This window comes from Leucopleurus acutus (genome assembly GCF_964270905.1).
Source record: "Leucopleurus acutus genome assembly, chromosome: 9".
Lineage (NCBI taxonomy): Eukaryota > Metazoa > Chordata > Mammalia > Artiodactyla > Delphinidae > Leucopleurus > Leucopleurus acutus.
The window spans coordinates 97,679,171-97,703,929 of NC_139144.1; the positions used below are offsets into that span (position 1 = coordinate 97,679,171).

Here is a 24,759-nt window from a genome sequence, read left to right on the forward strand (position 1 = left end):
CTAGAACAACATAGGTTTGAACTGTGCAGGTCCACTTCTACACAGGTTTTTTTTTCCAATACTAAATACCATAGTACTGCACGTTTCGCAGTTGGTTGAATCTAAGGATATGTGGAACCGAAGATACAGGCGGCCGACTGTAAGTTATACGTAGATTTTTTTTTTTTTTTTATACGTAGATTTTCAACTGTGTAGAGGGATGACCCAAACCCTCAAGTTGTTCAGGGGTCAGCTGTATTGGCAACACTGCACATGCATGTGTGTGTGCATGTTTCAGAAATATTAGAAAGGAAAGTGAAAAAAAAAGTGATCTATTAACGAGTTAGAATTTTAAAAATATTTTCTGCTTATTAAATAAAAAAGCATTTGTGTGTCATAAAGATGTGGAAGATTTTAAATGTGATTTCTGAATTGCATGTGAAGCAAGGTAATGAAATATATGCCTTCTTAAAAAATTTGATAGGACGTTTGAAAATTAAAGTTTATAACTGAAAATCATCTCTCAGTATCCCACAATCAAGAGATCTACCTATTACTGACATTCGGGGCTTTCTTCTTATGTAATATTTTCTACATATAGCTATATTTTTTTAACAAAACTGGGAACATATTGAACCACCATTAGTATCCTATTTTATTTCACTTAATAGTATCCCCAAAGAGCTTTCCCTTGTCCTTAAATATTCTTGGAAACATAATATGTTTAATGGTTAGTTAATAATCCATTGTATAGTGTTCTATAATTTCTACTCTTCCCAATAACAAATAATGCTGAATTGCACTCCTTATACATGAATCTGATTATATCTCAGATTATTTTTTAAAGTCCTATTTTAACAAATATATTTTCAAAGGTTGAGATTTAATTTACATAAAGTAAAATTCACACAATTTAGGTTTATAATTAATGAATTTGGATAAATGTATAGTTTGGTAACGACCACAACAGGAGGTGGGAGAAAGATAGGTTGATGCTGACCTTTCAGCATTGTTTTGATTTTTTGAACTCTGTGAATATATTACTTTGTAGAAGGAAGGAAATAAGGGATGAGCAAGGGAGAGGGAAGGAGGCAGGGAAGGAGGGTTGGATGGAACACACATACTGGGTGCTTGAGAGCTAATATTAAGGAAACTGGGGTGAGGAGGAGAGGTTTTTTCCCTACTCATCTCAACCTATGCATAGGTATTTCCTTTTTTTTTTTTTTTTTGCGGTCCGCGGGCCTCTCACTGTCGTGGCCTCTCCCGCTGCGGAGCACAGGCTCTGGACGCGCAGGCTCAGCGGCCATGGCTCACGGGCCTAGCCGCTCCGCGGCATGTGGGATCTTCCCGGACTGGGGCACGAACCCGCGTCCCCTGCATCGGCAGGCGGACTCCCAACCACTGCGCCACCAGGGAAGCCCCATAGGTATTTCTTAATGTAGATAAGTTAAGAAATGTATACATGTGACACACACACACAGACATATATTCTCTTGTACCTCTTCATTTCATCTCAGCCAGTTAACTTAGGAAATCATTGCTGCCATCTTGAATCCATCCACAAGTCAAAAAATGACCCTCATAACATATAAGTAATTCTATGATATACCTACCTGCACAAGCACAGAGTCAAGCGTTGCAGTGAAGTCTTACCTAGTGAATAACCGACGCTAATAACCCATAAATAATCTCCACAGGAGATTCTGTGCACTTCCCTTATTAAGTCTGATTTTTCCTCCTGCGTCAGCCTTCAAGTTGATTTCCCACGTGCACGCATGCACATACACACACACACGATTTAACCCAAAGGCAAAAAATTCAGATTCAGTGATGATGAGAGATGATATAGGCATAGCCAAAGAAAAAAGAGGTATGATTTTGATAGAGAAAAACATCTTTTAAGGCAACTAAAGGGGATTACGTTGTTAAGAAATAGAATTACGCCCAAGTTTTACCTTCCTGTTCCTCAGAATGAAGATCACTAGTAAGCTGAAGTTTGAGCAATCTGATCAATCCCTGTGCCTCTGAACAACTCTCTCCTCACTGCACATATGAGAATGGAGCTGTGGGGTGTTCCAGGAGTTCCATGCCAAGGAGAGGCCACAGCTCATTCCCTAAGTCTCTGTACGACCCTGGTGTACCATCCTCACTCAGTTCTACCTCGTTCTGCTCCCACCGGATAGAAATACCAATGTTCTTTGCTCCAAGGATGCTGAGAGTTTTCATGCACAATATAGGGCGTGGCCTCGTGTGATTGTTCTACTTCTGGGACTACTCCAGCTTCTCATCTCTCTCTTCATCCATCCAACACGTTTACTGAGCACCTACTAACCTGCTCCGTGTTCAGCACCGTATGAGGTGCTGGAGCACAATGTGAAGGGAACAGGCTGGGCAAGGCCCTCAAAGAACTTTCTGTGTAGCCTGTCTTGGAACCTATCAGCTGCCTCCTTCATCCTCCATCAGCAGGTCTTTTGCTTCCAGAGATAAAAATCGTCTCTGACTCCCAGATTTAAGGTCTAGCACGTAGAACTTACGCCATCTTTCTGGTATCTCAACTTCTAAATCCTCTGGTTTTTACTTCCATCCTAACCCTATCTGGCTGGACATTGCAAAACCTTTCGCACAGCTCTCTAGACTTTGTCTTACTGGACCCCTCGTGTCCGTCTTCCTTTTCCTTACACTTCAGTTGCAGGCAACCTTCACCTGTCACCTTCCTGGATTAGTCATGTGAACCCTGGGATTCAGCAATATATTTTACTAAACAAGATGCCGGGGGACATAATGGTCACTAAGATGTTTCTCCCCTCAAAGAGCTAAGTGATCTGGTCTGAGGAGGCAACAGGGATCCTGCCCCTCCAGCGCCTCAGGGTATTTTAATACTCTGGTTGATGTATGGCGAGTCCATGTTGAGTGCCAAATTCTCTTCTGTTAGCCTGGGAGTAGCCTGAAGACAAGAACCACCTTCTGCTTTTTAACCTGGGACCAGCTCCCCACTGGGGTAATGCACTCACCTAACTAAGACTGGGATCTTGGGCATCTTCTTAGAGACTTTAAAGAAACTCGTGTCCCCTTTATTGTCGGTGAAGTACACGCCGGCCACACTGGTCACAAGGTTCCCAGGGAACGTGAACAGAACCCTTTCATCGTCGCCCTGGTTGGCCCAATCCCAGGCTTGGCCTCCGATTAGCAAGCCCCCTCCACGTTTCATGAACTTGACCAACTTTTCAGTCATGGTTTCGTTGTAGGCATCAATACAGTAAACCCCCAGGGAGTCTTTCACTTCTGGTTCAACCTTGGCCTCTACACCAGAGCCCTCAAGGATTTTGGCCAGAGGTGCCAGGGATGGGTGTACACCAACAGGAGCCCCAGGGGAAGAGCAAAGCCAACCCACTGCATTGAGGAGGAAAGGAGTGAGCTGGGCCTCCACCAAGTAGTCCTCGTGGGACACCACCACCAGGCGGCCTCGGCCATAGGAAGAGGCGGCAATGAGGACCTGGCCCATGTCATTCACCATCACTGGGAAGGAGCCCTCTCCAATTAGAAGCAGTTCACATGGGATGGCATCTTCGGGGACATCCCAGCTTGTCACTCCATTCATAAGGGCCTCAAAGGCAGCAGACGGAGTCGCCATGGCTGGATCGGCTTCTGCAGAGAGGAAAGCAAAGACTCAGCCTGGTGAAGAATGGATAAACAAACAAACAAGCCACTAGCTGGGGCAATTCTTCCCATTAAGCAGATGAGACCGACACTGTGAACTGACTCAAGCACTCATCAGGGCCCTCAGTGTCTCCAATCCAGGAGACCCTGTTGTGCGCTGTCAGCTAACATTCTCATGGTCAGACTAAACAAGCTCGACATTTGCATCACATAGGAAGCAAACAGAAGTGAAGAATTCGGGCAGAACTGAGTCTCCAAATTCCCAGCGCCTGTGAGTGTGATCTTATTTGGAAATAGGGTCTTTGCAGATGTAATCAAGCTAAGGTGTGGTCATACTGGATTTGAGTGGGCTCTAATCTAATGACTAGTGTCCTTATAAGAAGAGGATATTTGGACACAGACACAGGTACACAGGGGAGAGACACACAGGCTACGAGAACATGTGGGCAGAGACTGGGGTGATGTCTCTATGAGCCAAGGAATGCCAAAGATTGCTGGTACACACCAGAAGGTAGGAGAGAGGCATGGAACAGACTCTTCTTCAGAACTTCCAGAAAGAACCAACCCTGTCAACACTTGGATTTCAAACTTCTAAGCCTCCAGAACTGTTAGAGCAGGGGTCCCCAACCCCTGGGCCGCGGATCGCTACTGGTCTGCAACCTGTAAGGAACTGAGCCGCACAGCAGAGGTGAGCGGCGGGTGAAGCTGCATCTGCCGCTCCCCATCACTCCCCATCTCTTGCGTTACCGCCTGAACCATCCCCGCCCCCCCACCCCGCCGCCGCCCGTCCGTGGAAAAATTGTCTTCCACGAAACTGGTCCCTGGTGCCAAAAAGGCTGGGGACCGTTGTGTTAGAGAATACATTTCTGTTGTTGTAAGCTACCCAGTTTGTGGTACTTTGCTGCGGTAACCAGTGGAAACCAACGCAGTGGTGTAGCATGCTATCTCCCCACCCCCACTGCTCCCCATTTGGCTTCCACGCTGATCGTATTAATCTCGGCTTGGGGCCAGAATTTCAGTCTGAAAAGTCTGGGTCCTCATAGAGGGTTCTCTGGTCACAGTCATAGGCTGGGTAAGAGGAAAGCAGAAGTCCTCTGGCTTGAGTCCAGGTCCCAGACAATCAGAAGCGGAGGTAACAATTTATGAACTTATGGCAGATTCTTACTTGCACCTGGACATAGCAGAGAAAGGTGTGTATGTCTGTGGATGCGTACTCACAAAACCCCTCTGCTTCTTCACCACAAGCTCCCCGCTCAAGGTCTCTCTGCAGTCTGAACTCCTCCATATGCACTTCACTGAAGCACTTCCCTCAAGGACAGACGTGTTGAATAGTCAGGACATCCAGGCCTCACTGACCACTCGGTGGGTCTGGACAGTGCTGCTCTCCTGGTCCTTGAGGCTATTACCACCTCCAACCTTAGGGCCTGAGCCAACCTCATCATGTGTAACCTCTCAAACCGCTTCATTCCTATCCTTCTCTTCCCTCTTCCGAACATGCAGATATTCTTTAGGTGTTTATCTCTGGCCCTTACTGCTTTTTTCCCTGTGAAAGAATATGCCCACTCAAGGTACTATGGCACAGCAATTACGAGCTCAGGCTCTGGAGTTAGGCTGAACTTAGCTTCCTCGTTCATTAAGTAGGGATAATACTATCTACCACATAGGACTGTTCTGAAGATTAAAGGAATAGCATAGGTTAAGTGCCTTACCATTACGTATTATATATGGATCTATAGATATGTAGACACATATACGTGTTCAATTATTACATATATATCTTTGCTTAAAGTTACTTGGTTACGAATAAGCTATTTAAGTATGTGCAAAATAGGGAATTCTTGTAAAGTTAAAACAAATCGAACCTAAGGTTAGATTTTACCAACACTGGATTAAGCATTTATCGACCCTTGATTTTACAGGTTTCGTATTTTGGAGCCAGTACTAATACTGATGATTGTTTAGTTCTCAAGGATTTCTACGGGCCCTTGGCAGAGGCCTTCTCTGTGCCTTCCCCAGGCCACAGATGCAAAGGCCCTGGTCCTGACATAAGCCATAAACTCAAGACCCCTATTAAAAGCACACTCTGCCATTTATAACTGTCTCTGAAACTGAAAAGTCTTAAATTTATTCTTTTCCCTCCAAGTTAGCTCCTCTTGGGTAAAAACATAAGCTCGAGGTCCCTAGTTGTTAAAGAGGGTAACCTCCACCCCAGAGAACTACTGAGAAGATACAATCAGCCAACAGTTGGTTAATAAGAATCTGTCACGTCCCTGGCTCCTCCTGGGGTCCACAAACAGCCAGGACAGCAAACGGCAAGGAGTCACAGTTGTGCCCCTTCTCTCTTCTGATCCATGTCCAGCTGGTCACAGTGTCGTTCGTCCTTCACGGTTTCCGATCACACTGCCGTTAACCTAGTTTGGGTCCTCAGCGATTCATTCCTGGACTAAATGGACCCGGCTTCTAAGTCACCAGCATCTGTTCTCGCCTTTATTCTTCTACAGCCACTGATTGTATTATTTCCCAGAAAAGAACCCCCCAGAGCTTTGCCTTTGCCCACAGGGGAAAATCTGAGCTTCCTCTTGGGGTTTAAGGCCCCCAGGGCTGCCTGCTTCTTACTTTCCAGCATATCTCTTGCAGCTTCCAGGATACTTGGCCTTCCTGGACATGCCCTGCTTTCATTTCAGATTCTCTTTCCGTTCTCTTTATTCCTGTTCCCTCTCCCACATCTTTCAGGCCACTGAAATCCTACCTTTCTGAGAGAAAATATTCACAGAAAAGGAAACTTAATAAATCTATGCAAATAGGCTCAATATCACGAATCAGGCAATTTAAATACAATGTACGTTGCCCATAAGATTGTCCAGAAAGAAGGGGGCAAAAAAGAAAGAGGAAGAGGAGGAGAGGAAGGTAAAGATAATAATGTCCAATGCCCCAAAGCTGTGGAAACACTAGCACGATCTGTTAGAAGGACTGAGAATCTGAAAGCAATCTGACAGTGGCAACTCAGTTTCAAAGGTGTGCCCATCTTAAGATGAGCAGGCCTACTGATAACCTTTCTTACAAAATAAGAACAGCAATATTAAAGATATACGCACAAGGATGGTCACTGCCCAACAAAACTGCAAATGGAGATAGATAAGTGAAAATCTAGACAGGGAGATAGACAGATGACAAACAATATTCCCTAGAACCATTTTTGACTCCCGTGGGTACAGGATCTCTAACCCAAAGTCACAGCTACCCAACTTCCATGTAACCCCCGGATAGGCCATGGCACTGAACCTGAGACCCTGGGGCACAGCCCCCAGGCGGCCACCCGAGACCCTGGGGCACAGCCCCCAGGCGGCCACCCGTACACACGCTGTGAACGACTGCCATGCTGCCCCCAGCGCTGATACTCCAGACACATCCAGAGCAGGGAACTCGCAGTTCTGCCTCACTAGTTGTACTCCGAGCTAGTTCATGGGAGAAGAAGTATCTGTAGAGAAGTGACAAAGGGATGGACAGGTGGCCTGGAGATTTGAAAAGTAGGGGACAAGGGAGAAGAGGGGTGCTTTTCCTGCTGAGTCTCCCACCTGGTTCCTGGGCTTGACGGGTGGCCTGAGGTGAGTGGGGTTTGGGTGGAACCACCTGAGCGCCCTTCTCTCTGCCGGTTTTCCTTGTTCCTTAGTCTGATAGCAAGGCTCTGAGTGTGGCAAGACAAGCTTTGAGAAGGAGAATGCTTGAGAAAAGCATGATAGTCTGTATTATAGAATACCACGAGGCTTTCATAAAGAACAGCGTTAAACCTATTTTTCTTCTACCTAGAAGAATGTCCTAGATATATCTGAAGTGAAAATTTCAAATTGCTATAATATGTAGGACAAAAACCCACCTTTGTATGGATGAAGTTACTAACAATAGTAGTACTAGCAATTTTAGTAGTAGTGACGACAATATAGTGCTTACCAGGTTGCAGGCATCATTATAAGCGCTTTACATACATTATTTAATCCTGACAATAGACCTATGAGGTATGTACTATCACTATCCCAATTTTAAAAATGCACAAGACCAAAAAACAAAACAAAAAACCTGATGGCCAGAGAATTTGTTACTTGCTTAAGTCACATAGGTGGTAAGTGGATCCTTCATTCAAACCCAGGAAATCTAGCACTGGAGTCCATGTTCTTAAGTACCAGAAATACATAAGCCTGTTACTAGGATTTTATATAAACAGAAAACTATGGAGGCCACATTTCAACAAGCTAACACTGACTGCATAGGAAAGGAAGAGGTGAACAGTATTTTTTCTCTTTATGTAAGTCTGCACAACAATCCTTTGAATTACAATTAAAAATAGCACAGGTGTCATGAAGAACCTAGGGGTAAGACAGGAATAAAGACGCAGACCTACTGGAGAACGGACTTGAGGATATGGGGAAGGGGAAGGGTGAGCTGTGACAGGGCGAGAGAGAGTCATGGACATATATACACTAACAAACGTAAAATAGATAGCTAGTGGGAAGCAGCCGCATAGCACAGGGAGATCAGCTTGGTGCTTTGTGACAGCCTGGGGGGGTGGGATAGGGAGGGTGGGAGGAAGGGAGACGCAATAGGGAAGACATATGGGAACATATGTATATGTATAACTGATTCACTTTATTATAAAGCAGAAACTAACACACCATTGTAAAGCAATTATACCCCAATAAAGATGTTAAAAAAATAGCACAGGTAATATAAATTCAATCAAGTAAACACATTAAATGATTGAATATATAAATGATTGGATTCATCAACTGAACTTATCTCACTCATTCTAAAATGTCTTCCTTCATCTCCCAAGTTGTGCATTTGTCCACCAATAAATGTGAATTCCTCCTCTGTGGAGGTTCCCTGAACTTTGTAGCTGGTTCTGTCCCCACTTTAACCAGCTATCAATGACTCCCACACTCAATTTTTCAACCAAATGCTTCTTCTTTGTGCCTGAATCCCTGTCTGCCCTCCTAGCTTGGTGAGCGCAGATGGACATAGCCTGGGGTAATCTCTTATTTCTCCCCTGAAGTTCTTCATCCTTGGTTCTCCTTCTGTGGATCCTGCTTTCTCTCCCCAGGCCTGCTAACTAATGGAACCCAAGGCACTTCGGGAGTAGAAGGCACCTCAGGCACGACCTGTAACTCAAGGAGAGAGCTTTACAGATCCCTTACCCCTTCCACAAAGAGGCCCCATGGCACCTAAACGGGGTCTCCCTTTAAGAGACGTATCTAGAAGGCAAGAAGGGTAGTGGGCCTGCCTTGGATATGGCACCATATCCTGCACTGTAGCTTGATCTGAAATCCCCAAAGTAGAGTAAGTACCTGAGGTCAGGGGACGTGATTTATATATCTGGATTCCCCACAAGAATGAAGAGGTGCTCCACGGATGGACGACTGAATCATGGATGTGAATGTAAGGGCAAACCTGGGATCAATTCTTCAGCATATAGCCACTCGGGCCTTGCAAAATGATCCATATCACAGACACTCAATCCTATAGGTCTTCTCGTCCTCATGCCTTTTTTTCCACGAACGCTTTGTTTAGTTTTCCTTCTATGTCCAGTATCTTTTCCAGTGTCCACCATCTTCTGTTAATAGTAGCCAGAATTGGGGTGGGTTCATACCAGCCCAATCTTACTTATTTTTCACTTAAAATGGTTTAATTCATACATTTAAAAGAATATGTAATGCACGTGGAAGAATTTGGATGGTAAAATAATAAAACGATTTAAAAATTAAACAGACTTCCATACACCACTCACCCAGATTAAACAACAGGCCGTTACTAACATCTTTGAAGGCCCTCTTGCTGCCCTCCAGAATCAGTTCCCCCCCATCCCCATAAAAACAGGCAGGATGCAGAACTCTGCTTTTTCTATTCCTCTAGTTTAATCTTAATGCGCTCCCTTCTTAATTCCTAAGTTCCCCCTGGGCTCTCTGTCTTTCTCTCACTCATATTTGCTCACTTTTCTCACTAGGTGAATCCCAGGAAAATAGCATAATGTAGGAGTATGAGCGCATAAGTGAGACCTGAGTTAAAAAAAAAAAATCCAGGTGTTGCCTCTTCCTAGCTGCTGATCATCTGGCTTCAGAGGGTGTCCTATCAAATGGACAATATGGGAGAGGGCCGGCCTTGACTCCGAGGGGCTGTCAGGACTAAGTTCTGGTGTGGGATCCTCCTCCCTCCTTTCCTCTCCAGGCCTTCACCAGGCCAGACTTTCCTCCCCAGGCCCAGAGCCAGTCTGCAAAGAGCATGTCGGTGACGTCAGAGGAGTGGAGAGGGGGCTGAGGTGGGGGGAAGCAGCAGAAGGAGGGGTGAGAGGAGGGAAGACAGCGGAAAAGCTCGCGTGCGTTGGCAGGGAATTCTCCAGGCCCGCTGGCACGGAGGTCTGTGTTGGTTGGAGGTACACAGACCATCGGCTCCTCTTAGACACACACACACATTGCCTAGTCTCGGTGGGGGCAATGCAAGTGGGCGAGGGATCTCAGTCCCAGAGAGTGTTTGCAAAGATCAAAGAGCACTAGGACAGAAGTGATGCTCTACCACCAGCTCCCCGTGTGACCCTGAGCAAGCCCTGCCACCTCCCTGGGCTACGGTAGTCTCACCCGATAAAGCTGCGAATTAGATGCTGTTTCTCTAGGCCATGTTTGTGCGCAACTCGACAACACAAAGCAATTAAACAAACATCAGATGTTAGAACCCCAAGAGGAGGAGCAATGCGGCAGGAGGGATGCAGAGCCGGAGAACACAGAACAATCTCTCACAGGAAGGCGGACACAACAGCGAGGGATTGTGCCCCTATCTGGGAACCGGCAACCCTGCCGCTCGCTGGGGCCCACAGGTCCGCCCGCGCCCCCCTCGCGCCCCCTCGGCCTCCGGCACCGCCCTCTCCCTACCCGAGCTCAGTCCACGGCCACCCGCCCCTGATCCAGCCTGCGGGGCATTCGGAGAGGGCCACTCACCAGGTCGCCCTGCAACTTCCAAGGCGGCAGGTGGGAGAAGGAGGGCTGGGGGCAGAGGGAGACGCAGGGTTTTGCGGGGAAGGGGCGTCCTAGCAAGCGGCGCTGGGCGAGCGAGCTGGGCGGAGACGAAGCGGGGGTGGGGTTCCGGACTAGTCTCCTCCTCCCCGCTTCCTCCTGGGCGGGACCGCGACCCCGAGGGGCGGCGCTTGGCAGGGGACAGCACTTCTTTGTGTCGCCGGCCCTGTCGGCTCGGCATTCCGGTGGCCCCCATTCTGGCAGTGGGGACGGCCCTCTAATTAAAGACAAAACTTCTCTGACTAGTCATTAGTAAAGGAAATGGCTGAACAAACCATAGACACAGTCTACAGAGTATTATTCAATTCTCATGAAGAGGTTAGATCTCCATTTCGTTGGAGGAATGTACTTGACATATTGCCTAGGGGAAAATAAAAATTGCAGAAATTGTTGAATATGCTTTCATTTTTATAATAAGAAGCATCCCTCCATATATTTGTATTATGGTGGGTGAAAGGATAGCTACATCTCTACCTGCTAATATTTGTTTAATTTGAGAAATAGTGCAGGGCAACTTTTATATAGCGCTGCATTATTTGCACTGTTACTGTGTTGTTTGGTAAATTAAAAATAAGAATATATTATATCTCAAGCAAACAATAGGTGGCTAAAATTGATTCGTCTGTGTACTTTTCAAATCCTCTTTCTTTCCTAAAGTCCTTTCTGATGACCAGTTGACAGTTGCTCCTCCCTTCTCTGAATTCCAAGTTCCTACTTTGTGTGGTGACTACACCTAGCTCAGGTGCTACGGTAGTATAATGTAGGATAATGGTTAGGAACTCAGACTGTCACCAGATAACCTGGATTCAGATCTTAGTGCTATACTTTAGGGGCTGAGTGACTTTGCACAAGTTACTTAATTCCTCTGTTCCTCGGCTTAAGCCTGGTGAGTGAATACAAAGTTCTTAGATCAATGTCTGGCATGTACAGTAAGACTGTAATGACTGCTTGTTAAATAAAATAAATATTCCGGTCATCCTAAGATTTAATAAATATGTTTCAAGAAAATGCATACTTTTTCATCTTGACTAGGCTTTTGGTCCAAATCCAAGTCATATTTCCTTTCTCCATCTCCCTTCAATCCTCTTTCCCCAAATTGAATCATATGAACAATAATTCAATAGGAGCATGTGGGCAGGTGAGCTCACTGGCAGGGTTTACATAGAGAAAATGCCAGGAACAGAAATCAAGAGGACCTGAATTCAGGATCCTGCTCGGTGAAGGAGTGATGGTGAGGCTGTCTTTTATCTTCTCCAGGGGTCAGGGTCCTCTTCTAAACAAAGAGGGCTGGTGACTTGCTTGCTAAGACCCTTTTGGGTCTGAAATGCCAAGACTAGTAGCACCAAGGTAAAACCTGAAACATTGTTTCATGAAAAATTTAAACTTCAAAACAAAAATGCATATACTGCATACATAAAAATAAATAATAGGACAAAAATATACACGGGAGGGATACAACCTAACTTACCTCTCAGGATGGTGGCATGAGACTTGGTGGGGAAAAGATTTTAAATGTCAGATTTTGTTTCTTAAAAAGGAGGAGAGGCACACACAGAGGGAGAGAGGGGGAGTGACGTTGAGAGAGAAAGAGGGAGCTGAAGGAAAGGTGATAAAATGTCAACACCTGATAAATCTGTTATATTATTTTCTGTACTTATCTGTAGCTTTGACAGATTTTATTATGAAAAATGTTTAGAAAGGGAAAGAATGCATTAGACTTTTGACGGTTACCTTCCCGGAGGAGAAGAAATAACAGAACTAAAGAAATAAAAGCCAGAGTGGTGGAAAAAAAAGCAGAGCCAGAAACAGACGTGGAGAAACCGCAGGGAATCCTCTTTGAGAGACATCTGCCTCCTTAGGCCCAACTGGTCTCAGACCAAAAACCCGACCACTTTCTCAGTCCCGCTGGGCCCACTCCCCTGGGACCCTGGCCGCGTCCCTCCCTGTCGAAGCCCGGCCGCAGGGAACTCGGTTGGTGCTCCGTGGCCTGCTCTGGTCCCAGAAACCATCTTTGTACAAGACTCACCCGTCGTCCAGCAATATCCACACCCGCTACTTCAAAGGGGGAAGGGACTCCTCTCCAGAGACGTGACAAGGAGAAGGGGCACACAGCCCGGGATTTGAAAAATTCGTGGAGGTGGTGGTGGACGCTGCGGGTAGAGGTGAGCAGCGGCGGGGGTGGGGGAGGGAGAAGGCGGCCGTCCCGGGAGCTGATTGGCTGACGCAGCGGTGGGGGCGGAGCCTGGCCGGCAGCCCACAAACCGCAGAGGCCCCGCTTTGTGTCAGTTTCTGAGCGCAGATGCCCCCAGCAAATGCAGGACGGAGAACCCCCGCCCCCGCCTTGGCAGTGCTGCAGGGCGGTTTGCGGAAAAAGAAATCCGTGATACTATTTACCAGCAAACGAGTTGGTGGATAGTGATAGTTCTTTATATAAAATAATACAACTATTTCCAAGGATGTGTTAAATCTATATATATTTGCCAGGAGTTTGGCTATATTTATTTATTTATTTATTTTTATCACAGCTAATAAAGGTTTTTTTAAATTTTTTTTTACATCTTTATTGGAGTGTAATTGCTCTACAATGGTGTGTTAGTTTCTGCTTTATAACAAAGTGAATCAGTTATACATATACATATGTTCCCGTATCTCTTCCCTCTTGCGTCTCCCTCCCTCCCACCCTCCCTATCCCACCCCTCTAGGTGGTCACAAAGCACCGAGCTGATCTCCCTGTGCTATGCGGCTGCTTCCCACTAGCTATCTATTTTACGTTTGGTAGTGTATATATGTCCATGCCACTCTTTCACTTTGTCACAGCTTACCCTTCCCCCTCCCCATATCCTCAAGTCCATTCTCTAGTAGGTCTGTGCCTTTATTCCTGTCTTACTATATTTATATTTTTAATAAACATTTAACGTGGTAGTAAAACGGAGATTTTGCAATTTTGTACAAATAAATTTAAAAATATTTTTATATGCTTATATAAACACAAATTTTATGGAAGACATACATCAAACTATAAGAATTGGACAGTAAAGCGAAGATTATTTGTATTTTTTCTTCATACACCTCATTAACGTTTCAATGGTAATATATATTATTTTGTGATAAAAATAGATAAATTTAATCAACGAAATAGATAAAATATCCTTGCTCAAGCAGCCGGTAGTGACCCTCCTATAAAAATGATTTCTCCCTGTGTATGGGTTTCCTGACTTTCGTTCCTAGTCCTGACTCATTTTAATCAAGGAAGAGTGGGATGCAACACTTGACTTTTGAGCCAGGATCTGGCTTTATGCCTGACCACGTGTTGTCTTGAATCAGGTGTCTGCTCATCTAGCTTGGTGAGCTCAACATTAGAAACCAAGGTGAAAACCACAGCCCCTTTTTATGGCTGGCCCCAAAGGCCTACAAGATCTGTGGGGCCTCTGTATACTGTCCTGTTTCCTCACCCCTCACCCATCACCACCGTGGTCCCTATACACTGGGTTGCTAAGGAGAAGATGTCCCCAGACCAAACTATCCTCAGGAAGAGACAATTTTAAAGCTTTCTCCCCTAGCACAAAACAGTGTCCAGGCTGGACCTTCCACAGGAATGTGGATTCAAGGTAAAGTGGATAGAGTACCACACCTTGTACTACTTCAGGGTTTCATTACAACTCCCCAAACCAGAGTAAGCCCAAGCCAAGAACTCTGTCATTCTTTTCCAGATTCTCCACTTCATGTGGCCGTAAACAGGTGATCCGTGATGTCCAACTGATGGTTGAATGGACAAGACAGATGATTGTGGGGTGAGGAAAGCAATCCTAGGATCACGCCTCTATGAAACAAATAGGACCGTGACATAGAAAACTGACCACATTGCAAATTTTCTGTATTGTAAGTTTTCTCCTCATCTTCGTGCTCTTTTAATTTTCTCCCTTAAGCCTTTTGTTTTCTATGTCTCCCAAAATTTCAACTGGTTCTATCCTCTCTTTCTCTGTTTCAGACTCTACCTTACTAGCTCAAGTATAAGTATAAATCCTGTATCCTTTCTTTTTTTTCTTTTTTTTTTTTTTTGCGGTACGCGGGCCTCTCACTGTCGCGGCCTCTCCCGTTGGCGGAGCACAGGCTCCAGACGCGCAGGCTCACCGGCCATGGATCACGGGCCCAGCCGCTCCGCGGCATGTGGGATCTTCCTGGACCGGGTCACGAACCCGTGTCCCCTGCATCGGCAGGCGGACCCTCAACCACTGCGCCACCAGGGAAGCCCCCTGATTCCTTTCTTATTTCTACTTCCCCTAGAGGTTCTGTTTTACTTTCCAGTTTCTGCCCTGAGTAATAGAGACTGCCATGAAATCCTGAAAGCACTGAAATAACTTTTGAGATATTAAGTTCTGTAGATACTCAGCAACATAGGAATGAATGAAGTTATTAACAGTCCATACTACAAAATGTTACGCAGTTTTTAAAAAGATGAGCTCAAGTCAAACCTCGAGGAATGCTCTTAACATATATTTTTAGTGAAAAATTAATGATCCTACTTTTGTATGTTTCTGTTTATCTAACAGGAAAAATAAGGATATATTTGGCTACCTCAGGAAGTGGGAAGGGTTGACCAGTAATTTTTTCTTTAGATATTTTGTATTTTTAAAATGTTACAAAAATTATTTTGAAATAAAAAATAAGATTTCAGTAATACCACTCTTAAGTATATATCCAACAGAAATGCATACACACATCACCAAAAGACATGTACTAGAATGTTCAAAGCAGCACCATCCTTAATAGTCTGGAAGTGACCCAAAAGCTACCCTCACTGCTTTCTCATCCCTAGTGCCGGCACTACCTTCTTTAAACTACTTTTTATTTTTTGGCCGTGCTGAGGCATGTGGGATCTTAGTTCCCCCACCAGGGATGGAAGCTGCGTCCCCTGCATTGGAAGCACAGAGTCTTAACCACTGGACCACCAGGGAAGTCCCCTACTTTCTATTATAAGAGTCTTAAATGTTACTTTCAGACCCACAAATATTGAGAATTTATTATCAAAATGTCTGCTTTAACAGAAACTCTAAAGGATAGATCTCAAGAAGAAATAAAATAATCTTAGATAAACAATCTGAGACGTAAGACAAAATGGTGAGAGACTTCCAATTCTGTCATTGAGAAAATACCTTGTTTAGAACAATGCTTCCACTAAAAACAGCAATAAAAGTTGGATAAAATGTAGGAAACAAGGGAAGACTTTGAAGAGCGAACAGTATAAGCAGGATGAGAGAAGCTACAATCCTGAGGGAAGGAAAACTCACGACATGAACTGCACATTCACTGTGGCTTCTTCTTTTAGGGCATTTTCCAGTTCACAATGCAGGATAACTGAGGCCAAGCAGGAAGTGTCAGCGTTACTGGTTCAAGATTACCAAACCAGTTAAAACTCAAAGGAGTGAAATTTCAGACAAGAAGAAACCTCAGAGAAGTGAATCTAAAAATCTATGTACAAATTCCCCTTAAGTCACTGGCTGACTCCTAAGCTATGCATGCACAGGGAGAGACCCAAAAAACCTGCAGAAAATAATGGCTAAAATGCCAATCAATTGAGCAGTCATTTCAGTAGCTGTACTATTATGGAAATATGGAGGTCCAGTCCCACCAAAGTAACTGATTTTTATCAACACTATCTGCTTTCAGTTGAGACATGAGAAGAACCATGGCATATGGATAAAAATAATGCCTGAGAAGTAAGGTCTATGCTCTTGGATAAAGGAAAAACCTGAAAGGGACCAGTTCTAAGAAAGCTTAAAGCTAATCTCTGATAGTATTAAAGTAATCTGCTGGTACTTTATCTGTCCCCCACGCCAGAAAAATCCTCTTTGATAAACAATAACATCAACCAGAACTTTCTGATTTTTCATTCATGATGTCCTGCATCCAATCAAAAATTTAGAAGGAGGCTAAAAATAAGGATGAATTATCAAGAACTCAAGAGAAACAACAAAAAATAGAAACAGACAAGTGGTTCAGACATTTGAGTTCTTAGACAGGGACTGATTTTAAAATAACTGTGATTAATGTGTTCAAAAATAACAGAAACAGGCTGGAGAATACCAGTATAGAATTAAAACGTAAAATATTAAAATAGAAATTTTAGAAATAAAACATAATCATTGAAATCAGGAATTCAATAGTTGGTTGTAATACCATATTAGACACAAATGACCAAAGAATTGATGAACTGCAACAAGAATCAGTAGAAAGTATCTAAAAATAACACACAGAGGAAAGAAAGGATGCATAAGGAGATGAAAGGATACAGTAAAACTATAATAGGAATTATGAGACATAGTAAAAAGTCTTGACATATGTGTAATTAGACTCCCAGAAGAAGAGGAGAGACAGTGAAACAGAAGCAATATGCTAATAATTAATGATTGAAAATTCTCAAGAGATGAAAAACATCAAAACTCAAATTAAAAAAAAAAACCCTCGGGCTTCCCTGGTGGCACAGTGATTGAGAGTCCGCCTGCCTATGCAGGGGACACAGGTTCGTGCCCTGGTCCAGGAAGATCCCACATGCCGCGGAGTGGCTGGGCCCGTGAGCCATGGCTGCTGAGCCTATGCGTCCAGAGCCTGTGCTCCACAACGGCAGAGGCCACAGCAGTGAGAGGCCCGCGTACCGCAAAAAAAAAAAAACAAGAAAAACAAAACGAAAAAACCCTCCTCATTCCCTAAGCAGAATAAATACAAAGAAAACTACATCTAGGCACATTATAGTCAAATGCTAAGAAACAAATTCAGAGAGGAAATCTGAAAGTCAGCGAGAAATAAAGGATACTTTCCATTTAGAGGAACAATAATACATCTGGCTTTTCAAAAGAAAATGATAGAAACCAGAACATAGTGGTATTGGTTAAAAAAAAAAAAAAAGACAATCTGCCAACCTAAAACTCTATGCACAACAAAAATATCCCTGAAAAAATGAAGGCAAAATACAGACAATTTTAGATAAACAAAAGCTGAGAGAATTTGCTAGCATTACAGTATAAAAAGCAGTACTTCAAAATTAAGAAAAATGATCCCAGATGGGAGTACATAACTATAGGAGGAATTGAGAATACTGGAAAGAGTAAATACCTGGGCAAATATCAATATTGATATTTAAATAAACAAATACGTCTTGTGGGATATAAAAGCATAATAAACATACAATAACAAGAGCACAGCTGCAAGATGGTGGTTAATGAAGATAAATGGTTTTAAATTTATTGCATTGTTTGAGCCTTACCCATACCCTGACACCAAAGTCAGACAAGGAGACTATAAGAAAGGAAATTACAGACCAACATCCCTGATGAATATAGATGCAAAAATCCTCAACAAAATATTACCAAAGTGAATTCAACAGTACATTAAAAAAATCATACACCATGATCAGGTGGGATTTATTCCAGGGATGCAAGGATGGTTCAACATCTGCAAATCAATAAATGTGCTACCACATTAACAAAATGAAGGATAAAATCATCTCAGCAGATGCAGAGAAAGCATTTGACAAAATACAACTCCCTTCCATGACAAAAAATTATCAACAGATTGGATATAGAAGGAATGTACCTCAACAAAATAAAGGCCACATATGGCAAGCCTACAGTTAACATCACACTCAAGAGTGAAGGCTGAAAGCTTCTCCTCTAGGATCAGGGACAAGACAAGGGGTCCCCCTTTCACTGTTTTTCAACATAGTACTGGAAGTTCTAGCCAGAGCAATGAGGCAAGAAAAAAGAAATGCCATCCAAAATGGAAAGAAAGAAGTTAAATTGCCTTTGTTTGCAGGTATCTCTGTTTGCAGATGACTAACTTCTTTTATTAAGCTTTTCTATATATAAACTTGCAGAGACAATTCAACATTATTACTTCTTCCAATCCATGAACAGAATAGCTTTTAATTTGTGTCTTCAGTTACTTTCATCAATGTTTTATAGTTTTCAGTGTACAGGTCTTTTACCTTCTTGGTTAAATTGGTTCCTAAGTATTTATTGTTTTTGATGCTATTGTAAATGGGATTCTTGTTTTAAATTTCCCTTTCAGGAAATTGCTAAATTGCTGTTAGTGTATAGAAACACAACTGATTTTTTTTTTATTTTAATTTAGGTCCTGACTAACTGGTACTCACTTATTTATTTAAATTTATTTATTTTTGGCTGCGTTGGGTCTTCATGGCAGTGCACGGGCTTCTCCTTGCGGTGGCCTCTCTTGTTGCACAGCACGGGCTCTAGACACGTGGGCTTCAGTAGTTGTGGCACGTGGGCTCAGTAGCTCCGCAGCATGTGGGATCCTCCCTGACCAGGGCCCGAACCCTCGTCCCCTGCATTGGCAGGCAGACTCTCAACCACCACGCCACCAGGGATGTCCCCACAACTGATTTTTGTAAGTTGACTTTATATCCTGTAACCATACATTCAACTGATCTCTGACAAATGTGCAAAGCACACACAATGGGGAAAGGATAGTGTCTTCAATAAATGGTTTTGGAATAACTGGATATCCACATGCAGAATAACAAAAGTGAATTCTTCCCTCATACCATATACAAAAAGCAATTCAAAATGCATTAAATACTTAAACATAAGATCTGAAACTGTAAAGCTACTAGAAGAAAACATTGGAAAAAAGCTTAACACTGGGCTGGGAAATAAATTTTTGGATATGACCCCAAAAACACATGCAATAAAAGCAAAAATAAACAAGTGGGGCTATATCAAACTAAAGTTTCTGCACAGGGAAGGAAACAACAGAGTAGAGGGACAACCCACAGAATGGGAGAAAATATTTACAAACCATATCTCCAATAAGGAGTTAATAATATCCAAAATATATGAGGAACTCAAACAACTCAATAGCAAGAAAACAAATAATCCAATTAAAAATAAGCAAAGGACCTGAATAGACATTTCACAAAAGAAGATATACAAATGGCCAACAGGTATATGGGAAAGTACTGAAATCCACTAATCATCATGGAGATGCAAATCTAAACCACAAGATATCACTTCACACCTGTTGGAAGGGCTAATATCAAAAAGAGAAAAAATGGCAAGTGTTGGTGAGGATGTGGAGGAAAGGAAACCCTTGCACATTGTTGATGTGAATGTAATTGGTACAGTCATTATAGAAAACAGTATAGAGGTTCATCAAAAAATTAAAATTAGAACTACCATATTATCTAACAATCCTAGTTCTGGGTATATATTCAAATGACATGAAATCAGTAACTGGAAATAATATCTGCACTGCCATGTTCATTGCAGCATTATTCACAGTAGCCAAGATATGGAAACAACCTAAGTGACTAACAAATGGATTAATGAATAAAGAAATTGTGGCATAGATACACAATGGAATTTATATAGCCATTAAAAAGAAGGAAATCCTGCCATTGTGACAACATGGATGAACCTCAAGGCATTATGCTAAGTTTTGAAATAATTCGGAAAGAGAAAGACAAATACTGTACAACTTCACTTATATGTGGAATCTAAAAAAGTTGAACCTATAGAAGCAGAGAGTAGCATGGTCGTTACCAGGAGTTGGGGAGAGGTTGGAAATGGGGAAATATTGAGCAAAGGTTGCAAAGTTTCAACTATGCAGGCTGAATAAGTTCTGGAGCGCTAATGTATAGCACAATGACTGTCGTTAACAATATTGTATTATATACTTGAAATTTGCTAAGATAGTATATCTCAATTGTTCTCACCAAAAAACGGTAAACTATGCAAGGTGATCAATATGTTAATTAGCTTGATGTGGTAATCATTTCACAATGTATACATATATCTAAACATCACATTGTACACCTTAGATATATGCAAGTTTTATTTCTCAATTATACTTCAATAAATGTTATGAGTTAAGTGTGCTATACTACTAGAATTACTGCTAAAACATTTGACCTAAAACATTAGAACATGTAACTTCCAAATAAGAGAAGGAGTAAAATGGGGAATAAAAGAGAGAAAAGAAAGAGTGGTTAGGAATGAAAGAGACAGATAAAGCAGAAAAAATTAAAAGCAAATATAAGATGGTAAAAATAAATCCAATTGTATTACTAATCACAGTAAATATAACTGGATTAAATTATTCAATGATGTTATAAATTGTCTAACAAAAATTTTAAAAACCTAGGATTTAAAGAAATACACATAAGTTTATGACATATATGCTTTTTTATGTACTGGTATCTCATTGTGGTTTTTATTTCTTTATTTTTAAATTTTTTAGTTTACATTGGACTATAGTTGATTTACAGTGTTGTGTTAGTTTCAGGTGTACAGCAAAGTGATTCAGTTATGCATATACATATACCTATTCTTTTTCAAATTATTTTCCCATTTAGGTTATTACAGAATATTGAGCAGAGTTCCCTGTGCTATACAGTAGGTCCTTGTTGCTTATCTATTTAAAATACAGTAGTCTGTATATGTCAATCCCAAACTCCCAATCTATCCCTCCCCACAACCTTTCCCCATAAATTTGTTTTCTGTAAGTCTGTTCTGTTTTGTAAATATTTTCATTTGTATCTTTTTTTTTAGATTCTACATATAAGCAATATCACAAGATATCTGTCTTTCTGTCTGACCTACTTCACTTAGTATGATAATCTCCATGTCCATCCATGTTGCTCCAAATGGCATTATTTCATTCTTTTTAATGGCTGGGTAATATTCAATTGTATATGTGTACTACATCTTCTCCATCCATTCATCTGTCGATGGACATTTAGGCTGATTCCATGTCTTGGCTATTGTGAACAGTGCTGCAATGAACACTGAGGTGCATGTATCCTTTCAAACCATGGTTTTCTCTGGATATATGTCCAGGAGTGAGATTACTGGATCATACGGTACTCTAGTTTTAGTTTTTTAAGGAATTTCCATATTGTTCTCCATAGTGCCTATACCAATTTACATTCCCACCAACAGCGTAGAAGGGTCCTCTTTTCTCCACACCCTCTCCAGCATTTATTGTTTGTAGACTTTTTAATGATGGCCATTCTGACTGGTGTGAGGTGATATCTCATTGTAGTTTTGATTTGCATTTCTCTAATAATCAGTGATGTTGAGCATCTTCATGTGCCTGTTTGCCATCTGTATGTCTTGTTTGGAGAAATGTCTATTTAGGTCTTCTGCCACTTTTTGATTGGGTTGTTTGTTTTTTGGTATTAAGCTGTGTGAGCTGTTTGTAAATTTTGGAGATTAATCTCTTGTCGGTAGCAGCATTTGCAAATATCTTCTCCCATTCTGTGGACTGTCTTTTCATTTTGTTTATGGTTTCCTTTGCTGTGTAAAAGCTTTCGAGTTTTATTAGGTCCCATTTGCTTGTTTTTGTTTTTATTTCCATTACTCTAGGAGACAGATTGAAGAAGATCTGTGATTTATGTCAGAGAGTGTTATGCCTACATTTTCCACTAAGAGTTTTATAGTACCTGCTCTTAAATTAGGTCTTTAATCCATTTTGAGTTTATTTTTGTGTATGGTCTTAGAGAATTTTCTAATTTCATTCTTTCACATTTAGCTGTCCAGTTTTCCCAGCACCATTTATTGAAGGGACTGTCTTTTTTCCATTGTATAGTCTTCCTTCCTTTGTCATAGATTAATTGACCATAGATGCATGGGCTTATTTCTGGGCTTTCTATCCTGTTCCATTGATCTATATTTCTGTTTTTGTGAAAGTACCACACTGTTTTGATGACTGTAGCTTTGTATTGTAGCCTGAAGTCAGGGAGCCTGATTCTTCCAGCTCTGTTTTTCTTTCTTAAGATTGCTTTGGCTATGTAGGGTCTTTTGTGTTTCCATTCAAATTAAAATATTTTTGTTCTAGTTCTGTGAAAAATGCCATTGGTAATTTGATAGGGATTGCATTGAATCTGTAGATTGCCTTGGGTAGTACAGTCATTTTGACAATATTGATTCTTCCAATCCAAGAACATGGTATATCTTTTCATCTGTTTGTGTTAGCTTCAATTTCTTTCATCAGGGTCTTATAGTTTTTAGAGTACAGGTCTCTTGCATCCTTAGGTAGGTTTATCCCTAGGTATTTTATTCTTTTTGATGAGATGGTAAATGGGATTGTTTCTTTAATTTCTCTTTCTGGCCTTTCATTGTTAGTGTATAGAAATGCAACACATTTCTGTATATTAATTTTGTATCCTGCAACATTACCAAATTCATTGATGAGCTCTAGTAGTTTTCTGGTAACTTCTTTAGGATTTTCTAGGTACAGTATCATGTCATCTGCAAACAGTGACAGTTTTACTTCTTCTTTTCCAATTTGGATTCCTTTTTATTTCTTTTTCTTCTCTGACTGCTGTGGCTAGGACTTCCTAAACTATGTTGAGTAAAAGTGGTGAGAGTGGACATCCTTGCCTGGTTTCTGATCTTAGAGGAAATGCTTTCAGCTTTTCACCACTGAGTATGATGTTGACTGTAGGTTTGTCATATATGGGCTTTATTATGTTGAGGTATGTTCCCTCTATGCCCACTTTCTGGAGAGTTTTCATCATAAATTGGTGTTGAATTTTGTCAAAAGCTTTTGGCAAATTCTGTCAAACATTTAAAGAATTGTTAACACCTATGCTTCTGAAACTCTTCCAAAAAATTGCAGAGGAAGGAACACTCCTAAACTCATTCTATGAGGCCACCATTACCCTGATACCAAAACCAGACAAAGGTGCCACAAAAAAAGAAAATTACAGGCCAATATCACTGATGAACATAGATGTAAAAATCCTCAACAAAATACTAGCAGATCAAATCCAAGAATACATTAAAAGGATAATACACCATGATCAAGTGGGATTTATCCCAGGGATGCAATGATTTTTCAATATCCACAAATCAATCAGTGTGATACACCACATTAACTAATTGAAAAATAAAAACCATATAATCATCTCAATAGATGCAGAAAAGCTTTTGACAAAATTCAACATATATATTTAAAACACAGATTTAGAAAGATTTAAAGTGAAAGGATGAAAGAATGATAAATGAGGTAAACACCAATCAAGAAACTCTTGATTTGATGATATATGAACACATTAAGAATTCAAAACAAAAGCATTAATATTTTATTTTAGCCATAATATTTTATATCCCTACATTATGATAAAATTTTCAATTTATTCCAATTCCCTAATAGCATTGCCTCAAAATATATAAAGTAAAAATAAACAGATCTACAATGAGAAATTTCAAAATTCACCATCATAGTGAGAGATTTTAATGTATCTATTTTTGTATTGATAATTTAAGCTGATAAAAATTGGTGAAGATATGGCAGCTCTGGATTTCATAATTAACACACTTGTTTTAAAGGTATATACAGGACATTATATAATTAGAGACTACACATTATTTTCAAGCACACAAAACTGACAATGTGCTAGGATGTAAAGCTACATTCAATAATCCAAAGGAATTAGTATCATAATTCTCTGAATTAATTATAAATTAGCTAGGCAACATTTACTAGAATATAATAAAATATTCTTTATGGAGTGACTGGAAATTCAAATACACATTTCTTAAAATTTCATGGCTCAAACAAGAAACCATAATAGAAATGATAAATATTTAAAGTATGATAGCAAAATATTCATATCAAATCTTGTGAGATAAAGCTAAAGAGCAGTGACACAAATGTATAGCCTGAAGAGCTTATGTAAGAATGATAGCTCAAAATTAATGAGTTAAACATATACCTTAAGAGCTTAGAAAAGAAATAACAGAAAAACTCTAAGAAAGCAGAAAGAAGTAATAAAATAAATAATAATGAAGAAAACAAACAGTTTGTGTGTGTGTGTGTGTGTGTGTGTGTGTGTGTGAAAGAGTTAACAAAGTAGTCCAAGTTCTGGCAAAATTAATCAAGCCAAAAAGAGAAAGAAAATATACACACATTAGTAATGAAAAGGGGGTCATAATAATAGAAAATATTTAAACAGATAATGAGAGAATATTGTGAACAAGTTTGTTCCATTAATTTTGGTTAAATATCTTGGAAAATGAAATTTATGAAAACTGATTCCTTAAGAAAA

At 41.2% G+C, this 24,759-nt stretch overlaps 1 protein-coding gene across 4 annotated transcripts in view; it reads right to left on the minus strand.

Moving 5' to 3' along the window:
• Window positions 1-24,759, minus strand: part of TCAF1 (TRPM8 channel associated factor 1) — a 46,475-nt gene that overhangs the window by 17,656 nt on the left and 4,060 nt on the right. For 2 of the 4 annotated variants that reach the window (XM_082846603.1, XM_082846605.1), the window contains exons 1-2: window positions 10,617-10,697; window positions 2,991-3,624 (exon numbers count right to left, since the gene is read on the minus strand). In XM_082846603.1, coding sequence (XP_082702729.1) covers window positions 2,991-3,610 — 620 coding nt within the window. In that variant the 5' untranslated portion in view covers window positions 3,611-3,624; window positions 10,617-10,697. Of the gene's footprint in view, window positions 1-2,990; window positions 3,625-10,616; window positions 10,698-24,759 lie in introns of those variants that run through there. The other 2 variants (XM_082846604.1, XM_082846606.1) reach the window with 1 other exon arrangement.